A 12,871-nucleotide genomic window follows, 5' to 3' on the forward strand; every position below is an offset into this window, starting at 1 on the left:
GTTCCACATAACTTTTCTCATTATAAGTTCTTATTTTATGCTTTAGACAGGAAATTATAGATAGTATCAACATTTTTTCATAGAACTCCTCTTTACACCAGTTAGGGTTTCATGTATATATATATATACATATGTGGGAAGAATGCTTTAGACACATATATTTGTATATATTTTCTATGGGAGACAATATGAATTGGAGAAACATTGAATTATGTAATATTTCATTTTTATGGCTTTCTTACTTTGAAGTACTTATTCCAACAGAGTTTAGTAGAGGATGCTGGGAACCTCCCGTATTTATTTGACATTGAAACACATCTTTCATATTTTCTTGATCCTTTTTTATCTCCTTGATTGCATATTTAACATGAATTTGTTGCTGTTATTTTTGTCTTTTTATTTTTATTTTTAATTTTATTTGTTTTCAGTGTTCTACAATTACTTCCATATAACTCAGATTTTTTCCCCCTTATTTTTGTCTTTAACTATATTTGTCATCAGTGTGTCTTGTTTGGTTCTGTATTCTTGCTATCACTTTATGTATTTTTCTATTTTTCTTTGAGATTCTCCATAGTCGCTGTCATTTCCTAACTGATGGTCTTCCAGTTTTGTTTCCAGTTATTTTATATTAGCAATAATGGTATTAACAGTAATTTGGGGGATATTGTCCTAATATTGGGACCACTGGGTAAAAGATAGTCTTGTTTTTATATTCTAACTGTCATTTCATAGTGCTTTCCAGAAAGGCTGGTTCAGTTCACAACTTCACTGATAGTGTGATAATAGCACATCTTTTTTTTTTATGACTGCATCAAATTTTGTAATCTTTTATCTTTTTTGATGGGTGTCAGGTAGAATTTTGGTTCTTTTAAATTGCATTTTTCTGAGTTTTTAAAAACATATTTCTCTTGTGATAGTTTCAAGAATTATATTTATACTCTTTGACCATTTCACAACCAGAAAATAGCCATTAGAAATTTATATTAGTTCTTATAAATTTTAGATATCAAACTTTTATTGATCATTTTATATGAAGTTTTTTTTTCGTATTCTGGATATATTGTTTGTTGTGTGAAAGATTTTTTAAAAATTATATAAAGTTCATCTCTTTTATCTCTTAGTTCCTTCTAAGTCAAAACTTGCTATTAATTCTTAAAAGCTCATAACCTTAAAATAAACAAACACACAAACACAAACCCCTTGATTCATTTCATTTCCTCCTCCCTAAATTCTGGTTCTTCTTTCTCCAGCTTCTCCCTTTCTCTGAAGCTCATACTCTGCCCCCTCAGTTCCTGGAGAGTTGCTGCCTTGAGGTTATAGTGTGAAGTCTGAATGGAGATATGATGATTGATGCTAATGGACCTCCTTTCAAACAAAGGAGTAAACTGTGGCCATGACTTACCCAAAGTCACACAAACGTCCACTGAAGCGCGATTAGAATCAGGGTTTCTCTACTTCCGATACAACGCTCATTCCATTATATAGTTCTAGAGAATTATCTAATGCAGCCTTCTCAAACTTTTTGATCTTTTTGGTCCTTTACACTCTTAAAATTATTGAGAACCCCAAAGGGCTTTTGTTTATATGGGTCATACCTCTTGATATTCTAAATTAATTATACATTATAAATTAAAAGATATTTTAAAATTATTAATTCATTAAAATGTAATAACCAACCCATTACATGTTAATGTAAATAACATTATGAAAAATATATATTTGAATGAATGAAAAATGAAAAGTATACATTTCTAAAACAAAATTTAATGAGAAGAGTGACTTTTTTTTGCATAGTTTTGTAAATTTTTTTACTGTCTAGTTTAATCAAGGGCAGCTGGAGTCTCATAACTGCTTCTGCATTCAATCTTTTATTTTGTTTTGTTTGAAGTATGTGAAGAAAATTCAGTCTCAGATATGTAACTGAAAGTGAGAAAAAGTATTTAAATAGGTATTATAGTCTCTTAGTGTTATTTAGGAAAATAGATTTGGTCTCATGAACCTCCTGAAAAGGTTAGGCTTTAATGGGCCATGCTTTGAGAACTGCTGATCTAGTAAAGGTTGTGACTTTAAACAAAACAGATGTGTTGGGAATGAAGTGAAAGAACATTGGACTTGGAGTCTGAGGACCTGCGTTATTTGCTTGGCACCAGCTACTTAACCTCCAACACCCTCAGTTCCTTATCTAAAAAAAAAATACTATTTGAACTACATACCTCCCAGGACTTTGTAAAGGGTTACGTAGATGTAATACCACAAGTGACAACGTAGCCTCTTTTAGCTGACTAGCAGCATTTTGGCCTCTGTGTTTCTCCACTGTTGAATTTATAGTGAAATACATTCAGGAATGGCCTGAATTATATACAGTGATGAACTTTAATTCCACGGCAGGTTTCTCATTGTTAGGGAACTATTCTTGATTACATAAGGGCTTTCTTTGGAAGTAAAGAAATGTCCCCCTTCTTTTGAGGGAAATTAGATCCTAAAGATTCTTACCAAAGGTAAAGATAGCAGTGTACTGGTGGAAGGTAGGGTGGGAAGGTTTAAGATACAAGATGTGAAAGGAGAAAGATCAGTGGTAGGCTACATAAAAGTCAAGAATGGGCAGGTTTTCTAAGATCTTCTCATTTTCTGTTTTCACTCTGACCCCAAGTATGGACAGGTATATTCCTTCTTCCAATCCTTAGTGTATATAGAAGACAGTGCTAGGAGATACCAGTTGGTGTTGGGGTAGGGAGGGGAGGGAGGAAGAAGGACAAAGTTGAGATTATATACTATCCTGACTCTCAAGGAGTTAGTCTTGTAAGAGGGATGAAGAAAGGAAACAAGCATTTATTAAAAGCCTACCGTGTGCCAGGCACTGGGCTAAGTGCTTTGCAGTTAAGTCATTGGATCCTCATGAGAACCCTGGGGGGTAGGTGCTATTATCCCTATTTCACAGTTAAGGAAACTGAGGCAGAGAGATTAAGTGATTTACCCAGGGTCACACAGCTAGTATCTGGGATGAGTGGTGGCGAGATTTGAACTCAGACCTTTCTGACTCCAGGCTCAGTACCCTATCAGTACCAGCACAAATATTATGCCAAAATATTTGATAAGGCCATTAAGATTAGGAGACTCCCAGATGATGCAAATACTTTTACCAATGCAGACTGCATCTTCATTTTATATTGCCTAGCACTGAGAAGTGAAGTGACTTGTTCAGGGTTACACAGCCATTAATGGGGCAGAACTTGAACCCAGGCCTCTCCGGCTCCAAGGTCTGATCTCTACCCACACAGTCACTTTGGGTCATGCCCTGCCTGCTTTAGAGAGTCAAAAAATCATGTGAAATCTTTTTTGTAATAATAGCTAGCACTTATTTACAGAGTTAAGGTTAGCAAAGCCCTTTACGTGGATAATCTCATTTGATCCTCATAACAATCCTTTCAGGGAGGGATCATTATTATCCTCATTTTATCAGTAAATCAAAAAATTTAATAAACACTGGGGATTGGTTGCTGTCCTTCGTCTTCGAAGAGGACCAGAGTGACATCGCCATGACATTACTAGGGATACCAAGATACCAAAAGAAGCTAGATAATCCCTTCCCTCAAGGAGCTTGTCATGTAGTGCCGACAAATATATGCAAAGTGAGCCTCCTGCAGGATAAATGGGAAATAATTAAAAGAAGGAAGACCTTGGAATTGAGATGGGTTAGGGAAAGCTTCCTGTAGAAGGTAGAATTTTAGTTGGGCCTTCAAGAAAGCCAGAGAGGTCAGTAGAAAGAACAGAGGAGGGTGTTCCAGGAGCCCAGAGTCACTAACAATATGGGTAGGGGAGTAAGGTGTATGAAGGATGGAAAGGCAGGAGGGGTAGACTCTGAGAAAGGTTAAGTAATTATCCAGGGTCATATATCTAACAGTTGTCTGCTGCAGGATTTGAAGTTAGGTCTTCCTGACTCCCAAGTCCAGTGCTCTCTCAGGGAAAGCTTCATGGAGCAGGGAGCATTTCAGTTGGGCTTTAAAGGATGAATAGGACTGGTTGTTGTTCAGCTTTGTCTGTTCTTTGTGACCCCATTTGGGGTTTTCTTGGCAAAGATACTGGAGTGAGTAGTTGGCCATTTCCTTCTCCAGCTCATTTTACAGATGAGGAAACTGAGGAGGGTTAAGTTATTTGCCTAGGGTCACCTAGCTAGTTAAAGGTCTGAGATGAAATTTGAACTCCAGAAGAAAGTCTTCCTGACTCCAGTATCCACTGTGTCACCTAACTGCCTAGGATTTGATAGGCCTAATTTTTAGCTTTTCCAACCTTTTCTTCATCCCCAGAAAGCTAAGTAGTGAACTTTAGAACAAACAGACTAAATTTTGGAGAACTTAACATTCAAAGAGTTTGACTTGTAAGTCCCTGAAGGAGAAAATCCCCCCAGAAAATGCCTCAGTTATACAGTAACAACAAGAGATTTGTTTGGTTTCTTATTTCTATGGGCTTTGCAAACACCCACTAAATATCCACAAGTCTACTTATAAATTTTTGGATGGTAAAAGAAAAAAAATTCCGGCTCTCTTGCCATTGTGTTGTTCTCCCCCAGCCTCCCACTCTCACCCCAGATTCTGCATGTTTTGCTTCTTTCCACTTTGTGAGAGTTCCTGGTTGTATAAGAGCAGGACTCAGACCAGCTTTGGTTGCAAAAGCTTTTGTCTGACCCCTGCTACTGCACGGGGTCCTGGGGTGAATTCTCCCCTCCGCTTGCCTGCACTGTCTTGTTGGCCTGATTCATTCCAGTTCACCAAGTCTTTGGAATTTGGCAACTGGCATCTCTGTTGCTGAAACACCAGATTGTGCAGGATGTCAGTTGAGGCGCAGAGTTACTAGACAGTTCCCGCCCCTCCCCCTATTTTTAAAAAGCCTCTTTTTCCAGTTAAAATGCCTGAGAGTTATTTCAAAATTTTTAACTTTTTACCTCTTGTTGACTCAACTTGAACAGAAAAGAAAGATGCCATATATCACAAGTCATCTTTGGACTTCACTCTAAACAAATTAAGGAGAGGGAGCTAAGAGCATACAGGGAGAATATATTCATAGTACATACATACATAGCTTGTTTAACACATTCCAGGGCTTAAACAAGAAAGGGACTTAGGAAAGGAGAAAATTTTATTCTTAAAAATTTCCTAGTTGTTCAGGATATTATAATTATACAAGATGTCCTCAAAGTCTTAGACTTGTATTTAGGCACACCCTGTATAGAACTCATGGTCCGCATAGTTGAACAAATTGGAGCAAGTGGGAGTAAGTGTTAAGCATGGTCAGCAAATTGGGAATATATTAATTTGATATTAATAAATTGTTATTATAATAATTATAACAAATGACATTAGACAAGAATATTACATACCTTAGTGAATATATTATATAACAATATTATATTATAAGAAATTATAATACAGCAAACTATAATAATATCATGCCATATGATCTTATTTGATTCCCAAAAAACCCTTTGAAGGAGGTAGTAGAGATATTGTCACAGCCATTTTATAGAGTAAGGGACTGAGGTCTAGAGAGGTAAAATGATTTGTCTGTGACCATGGATCTAATAAGAGTCAAAATTCAGATTTAAACTCAGGTCTTCTCATCCCAAACCTAGTTTATGAAGGCCATGAGCTCTAGTTCAGTCGCATTTTGTGGGCAACAAGAAATGGGTTGACTCCCATTCTTCCATCACTCTAAAAGAAGGGGGAACCCCCCGAGTTACGAGGCGAGTCCCCAAGCTCCATGTGAGCTCAGATGGGACCTTCCAAGCACCTCCGCATTATATCAATGTGGGATCAGGGCAGGGGGAATTCTGGAACCTCCTCAGATGTCCTCCAATGCCTCATCATGGTGTGTCTATAACCTGGGTTTTTGAGGGTTATGCTTTTGGAGTACAAATTTTGGCCAAATGGATACTGGACTTGGTCCTGAATTTGAATCTTACCTTTAAGTCTTCTCAGGATCTTACATTTAGATCTGGAAGAGACTGTAGAGAGCTCTGTCCTAGAGGGATTAAGTAACATATCCAAAGTCTTTGAAGGACTAAGTGGAAAAGCCAGGATTTGAATCCAGGTCCTTTGACTCTAAATCCAACAGCCTTTCTATTATGCTACTAGCTCCATGGCCATGGGAAAGTCACCTGGCCTCTCAGTGTCTCAGTTTTTCATTTACAAAATAGATGTAATGATACCTATAGTGCCTATCTCTCAGGGTTGCTGTGAAGTTCAAATGAAATAGACTATGTAGGATGCTTTACAAATCTTACCCATATTATTATTATTAAACTTCAAAGTGTTTGTAGATGACTCTGCCTGCCTGTTGGACAATTCACCCTACTTGGCATTGTAGGCACCTCAAACTTGTCATGTCACACAACACCATTATCTCTCCCACAAACTCTTGTCCAAATTTCCCCCTTCTGTTGAGGGCACACTCAGGTTTAAAACCTTGGTGGTGGCATTGTCTTTCCCAGTCTTTCCCACCCCATGTATACAATCAGTTCTAAATCCTGTCAGTTCTACCTCCACATATCTCCTACCCTCCTTCTCTCCTCTCACACAATCACCATCAAGTTCATTCCTCACCACCTCTTAACTAGACTTCTCTTTGGTCACCCTGCCTCCAGTCTCTTAGTGGTACAATCCACACAGCTGCACAGTCTAATGTCCTAAAGCACAGGTTTGATCATGTTACTCCCTACTGCTTTTAAAATCAAGTAACCAGTTCATTTGGTAATTAAAGCCCCTTACAGCCTCTGTAGTCTTATGGTATATTACATCTCTTCACTCTGTACAATCTAGTCAAACGCCTTTTGATGATGATACCCTTTTTCCTATCTCTGTTCTGAATATTGGCTGTTCCCCATGACTGGAATGTTCTCTCTTTGCACCTCCACCATTTAGAATCTCTGATTTTCTTTCAAGTTCAGCTCCTTCATGCACCACTTTCTACATGAAGCCTTTTCTGATCCCTTCAGTCATTGGTGCCTCTCTCCCCATAATAATGATAGTAGCTAGCCTTTCTATAGCACTTTGTGCCAGACACTGAGCATTTTTGCAGTTATTTTCTTTTTTAGTTCTCACAAACAATCCTGGAAGATAGGTGTTATTATGATTCCCATTTTTCAGTTGAGGAAACTCAGGGAAACAGGGGTTAAGTGACTTGCCCAAGGTCATACAGCTATTATATGTTTGAAGCTGGTTTTGAACTTGACTTTTCCCAACTCTAGGCATTCTAACCACTGTACTATCTACCTGTCTCAAATTATCTTGCATTCATTTTGCATATACTCAGAAATGCATGTACATGTTGTCTTACCTAATAGAACCCAAACTGCTTGAGGACAGGGACTGTTTCATTTAAATCTTTATCTCCAACATCTGGCACAGTACCAAAGTGACAACATGGGTATATGTTTTGTTTTCCTCACAGGGTTACTCAGTATACGCCTTACCAACCTGAGGTGTCCCAGGGAAGACTGGAGAGTTTACTCAATTTCCAGACCATGGTGTGTGATATCACTGGAATGGATGTAGCCAATGCCTCCTTGCTAGATGAGGGGACGGCAGCAGCAGAGGCTATGCAGTTATGTTACAGGTAAGGCCATTCCCTATGAGTGCAACCATCTCCTGATGTGAAGTCAGGGCTAACTGGAAGGAAGTTACACAACTCTGCCAACCGAATCCAGTATGAATATATATAATCTAAAATGCTTTGAATGCCAAGCTGAGGTATTTGCATTTTATCATAGCAACATTTGGTAACTGCTAAAATTTCTTGAATAAGAAAGTGTCATAGTCAGATTTATGCTTTAGGAAGATTAGAGGTTTCAGTAGGGAGAGGTTGGGAGGCCAGTTAGGAAGCTGTTTGCAATCGAGCCCTAGCCTATGTCTTCATGTTCATTATGCATTACTGCCTTTCATCCCCTCTGTGTTCCCGGGTAGATTATTACTACCCCTATGCAATATGATAAACATTTAAGGTCTGCTGTATGTCACAGTGAGAAGGGCTAAGGATGCAGATTCAGAAAAGTACTGTCCTGGCCTCAAAGAGCTTACAGTCTGAGGAAAGACAATACATAGAAGGAAGCTGGTTCTGCTTCCAGACCTTTCCTCCTCCCCTTAATTTTTAGTGCTCCTCCCTCCAATTATAATGTATTAGCATATCTGTTTATATCCTGTCTCCTTCCCCTTTCCGAATTTAGTAGAACATGCGCCTTGAGGCCCTGGACTCTGTCATTTTGTCTTTGTATTTTCTATGCTTAAGCAATGTGCCCTGACCATCATAGCTGGTACTTGAGTACTTTTTAGATTGAATAGAAATAGATTGAATTTTTAAAAATTGCCCCAAAGCTCAAGATGCCTTGTGGGGCACCTATATTTTGTGTAGAGTTCTAGAGCATTCTTCTACCCCCGTCTTTTAAAATTTATTACTTGGTGAGCACATTCAAAAACTATCTTCTTCATGTCTCTGACTACTCTAGCACTTCTGTGATACAACTGCCCTAGCTCTGACCAGGTTACTCCTACTCAAGAAACTTCACTGGCTTCCTACTGACTCTCTTACAAAAGACAAACTCCTTTGACGTTAAGAACCCCTTATAATTTGGCTCCAACTTACCTTTGCATTCCACGTTGTTGTCACACACTGTTGTCTCCAGCTACAATGTGCTATTAACTGTTCCCTGTGTTTGTTTTGTACCTCCCCACCTCAATGCATTCATGTAACCTGTCATTCAGTGCCTACAATGAGTTTTTTCCTCATCACTCCCAGCTGAGATTCTTCTTTATTTAAAGACAAGTTAAGGTAGCTAGTTCATAACAGTGGGTAGAGTGCTGGCCCAGAGTGAGGAAGACCTGAGTTCAACTCCAACCTCAGACACTTATTAGCTGTGTGACCCTGAGCAGGTCGTTTAACTGCTCTGTGCTTCAGTTTCCTTCACTGAAAAGTGGGAATCACAATAGCACCCACCTCCCAAAGTTGTTGTGAGGATCAAATAAGATAATATTTGTAGGATACTCAGCACAGTGCCTGGCACATAGTAGGCACTATGTAAATGATAACTTATCATTGTTGTTAGGTACCAGCTTGTCCATTAATCCTCCTCTGATTACCTCCTCCTCAACCCCATTAGAAAGTGGTTTTTCCTTCCTTTGATTTTTTTTTTTTTAAAGAGCACTTTGAATTTTTGCTTTCCATTCATCACAGTCTCTTTCTCCCATATTTATGCCTATAGTGCCTCCCACCTACTAAAGTCTTTAAAAAAACAAAGACTGTTCCATTTATTGTCTTTGGTTACAGCTGGTAAGTGTATTAGAATTCGTGTCTTCCTGACTCCAAGCCACTGCTCTATCTATCCACTATATCACCCGGCTGCCTCTTATTGTTACGTAATAATTATTAAGTGTTATCTCATTTTATCCTTAAAATAACCTTGAAATAGGTGCTATTAATATCCCCATTTTACACAGAGGGAAACTCAGGCAAACAGAGGCTAAGTGATTTGCTGTAAAGCAGTTTTGTGAACTTCAACATAGTATTTAAATGCCAATTATTATTAAGAGGAGACAGACTTACCCAGGGTCACACTGCTGGTCTTCCTGACTGCAAGTTCACTGCCATGTCCTCTGTTTTTCCCCATCTCATAGGACAGCTAATGCTCCCCTTACCTTTTTTTTTTTTTGATTTAGGGGATGGGGAAAGGATGCATTGTTGGTGGATGAACTATGAGGAGGTTGTTTAATTATCACTGAGTTTCTCCAGTGTGGGAACATTCCTAATTCATAATTTTCAACTTTACCTTTATTGTGAAATCTCTCTCTTGTATATCTCATGATCATTTTGATCCAGATGACTCTCTATTCTGTTTCTTAAGGATCATAAGAGTGCTCTTTGGTTTCTTCTTTGCATCTTTTAAAAATATACTTCTATTCATTTGGTTAAATATTTCCCAACTTCATTTTGACATTCATTTTATATTTTTACATTTTTAAAAAATTTAGTTCAAAATTCTATCCCTTTCTCATGCTTCTTCCCTATCACTTGAGAAGGCAAGCAATAGGATAAATTTATTATACATGTGAAGTCATTCAAAATATATTTCCATGTTAGGTTTGTTGCAAAAGAAAACACACATACAACAAGAAAACTGGAAAAATAAATTATGAAAAAATTATTCCTCAATCTGCACTTAGAATTCATCATTTCTCTTTGGAGATGGATGGCATTTTTCATCACGAGACCTTTGGAGTTGTCTTGGATCATTGCCTTGATCAGAGTGGCCAAGTTTTTCACAGTTGATCATCTTACAATATCATTGTTACTGTATACAATGTTCTCCTTGCTCTGCTTACTTCACTTTGCATCAGTTCATGTGTATCTTCCCAACTTCCCAGTCTTGCTCATCGTTTCTTTATAGGTATTACATCACCACTTGTTCAGCCATTCCCCAATGGATGGGCATCCCCTCCTCTTTTTATCTTACAGATCTCCAACTCATTTTCTGCCTCACCAACCATTTCTTCTAGAGTTGAATTTTTCAGTTTGTGTTTAATTCTTGACTTTTTCTTCTTAACTGATGTTAACCCCCTTTTAAAAAAATTATTTGGATACTTTTTTCACTTACAAAGTTGGGATCAGAGACTCATGAAACATAAGGAAGATGTCTGGCAGTTGAGTTGTTGCTCAAGCCCTTTGACTTTAGGCAACATATACTCCAGGGCTCAGTTTTCTCATATGTAAAGTAAGAAATGTTAACTAAATGATGCCCAAGAGTTCCTCTGGTTCCATATTCTATAACCCAATGACTTTGGAATCCTGAGCAAGAGATTTCTGTTCTTTGTTTCTTTATCCTTCAATTATGGGATTGTATTGTACTAAGTCAGTGGTTCGTAGCGTGGGGTCCATGGACAGAGTTGAGGAGATCTGTGAACTTGGATAGGAAAAAAATTACATCTTTATTTCAGTATAATTGGTTTCCTTTGCAATCCTGTGAATCTTATTTTAGGCATTTTAAATTTTATGAAATTTATGTAATAAATTTAATTTTTGTAATTAATTTGTGTAATTATGGATGTGTCATTATGTATTCTGTAATTAAATTATGTAATTTAATTTATGTAATTAATGTAATAATTTATGTAATAAATGCCATTTAAATTCATAAAACATTTTTAGGAGGGGTTTATAGGTTTTCCCAGACTGATAAAGGGCATGAAGCAGCTGAGAACACAGTAAATAGAGCCTGGGGGCACAGAGCCAAGAAGACAAGTTCAGATCGGGTCTCAGATACTTATTTGCTATGTGACATGGACAAGTCACTAAACCCCTGCCTGCCTTAGTTTCTTTATCTTTAAGACGTAATAATAGCATATTAATAGGGTATAATAATAGCATTTTCCTCTCAGGGTTGTTATGAGTGTAAAGTGAGGTATATGTAAAGTGCTCCATAAATGCTAGCTATTATTATTAAATGGGTCTCTGACACACAAAAAATGTTAAGACCTCCTGGTTAAGACTAGATGATTTTTAAGATACCTTCTAGTTCTAAATTCTGTGATCCTATAAAGTGATCTTCCTTTAACTTTCTTACAAGAAAATGACCTTTTAGTTCCTTATGTGTTTTTATGCAATTTTTTCTTTTTTTTTAACAGACACAACAAAAACAGGAAATTTTACATTGATCCCCGGTGCCACCCCCAGACGATAGCTGTCGTCCAGACTCGAGCCAAGTAACTCTTTTCCATTTGTATTTTGGAAATAAAAATGCAATTTACCCATGTTGTTTTTCTTTCCTGTCTTTCAAACAGATTGGCTTACCTTCGGTTACACAGGTTGGACGCCGAGTCCTATGATGGGATACAACCAACTGTATTCTTTTCACTTATACTTTCTTTTCTACTCTGTTTTACATAAAGAAAAACTAACTACCAAACAGTTTCTGCTTCCTTTGCCTTTGCAATAAAGTGTTCAGAGAAGAGGAATCTTTTCGGATACAAGGTTCTAGAAGTTTCCAGAGCCCATCTACAGAGCCTTTACTATAGGCAGACCCAACACTGGACCCCCAGACCCCATTTTATGTACTTTGTCTGTGGGAGCAAATATTTGTTAGTTTATTTTCCTCTAATTTGTCTTGGTAATTTATAGTTTGGTTCCTGGTTAAGGATTTTCTTATGTGGAATGATTTTGGGGAATCCAAGAAGAAAATGCTGCTGTAGTCCCAAATCTCCTCATTGTCCTTATTTATATCCCAGATTTCATCATTACAACTTAATTTCTTTAGCTTAAGACTTTCATCTTTGTTACTGTGGGTCCTGTCAGGGAGTAAAACTTTAAAAACTGTTTATATCTTCTGGGGCATTAGCTTTAGATCCATTCCTAAAGGCAGATTTTAGTAGAAATGAGAGAGATTACTAGTGCACTAAACAGCTGAGGGAGGGTGAGAAGGAAGTACAACTGAAGGGGACATGATGCTGAAGGGGTCCTTCAGGGCAGAAAACACAAACTTCTCCAGCTTCATAGTATCACTCAGGGCTAGTCCCACCGCCCAACTTAGGCACCATTGGGCTTATTTAGAAGAAATTTTTTTTCCAATACTATTTTCCTTTCTAAATATAAGATGTAAATACTCTAGGTGTAATCTGATGGCTGTTCTTTCTTTCCCAGTTACAATGGGGTCCTCATTGAGTTGAAACTGCCTCATGAGATGGACTTCAGTGGTAAAGATGTCAGTGGAGTGCTGTTCCAGTATCCAGACACGGAGGGGAAGGTGGAAGACTTCATGGAACTTGTGGATAGAGCCCACCTGCATGGGGTAGGACCAGCGCTTACTTTTGTGTATTTCATCTGTCTCTTGGCTCTT

At 37.9% G+C, this 12,871-nt stretch overlaps 1 protein-coding gene across 2 annotated transcripts in view; it reads left to right on the forward strand.

The window, feature by feature from the left end:
• The window catches only part of GLDC (glycine decarboxylase), a 117,061-nt gene that overhangs the window by 32,393 nt on the left and 71,797 nt on the right, over window positions 1-12,871 (forward strand). For both annotated transcript variants that reach the window (XM_072596917.1, XM_072596927.1), the window contains 3 exons: window positions 7,444-7,608; window positions 11,664-11,741; window positions 12,676-12,823. In XM_072596917.1, the coding sequence (XP_072453018.1) occupies window positions 7,444-7,608; window positions 11,664-11,741; window positions 12,676-12,823 (391 nt within the window). The remainder of the gene's footprint in view (window positions 1-7,443; window positions 7,609-11,663; window positions 11,742-12,675; window positions 12,824-12,871) is intronic.

This window comes from Notamacropus eugenii, chromosome 1 (genome assembly GCF_028372415.1).
Source record: "Notamacropus eugenii isolate mMacEug1 chromosome 1, mMacEug1.pri_v2, whole genome shotgun sequence".
Classification (NCBI taxonomy): domain Eukaryota; kingdom Metazoa; phylum Chordata; class Mammalia; order Diprotodontia; family Macropodidae; genus Notamacropus; species Notamacropus eugenii.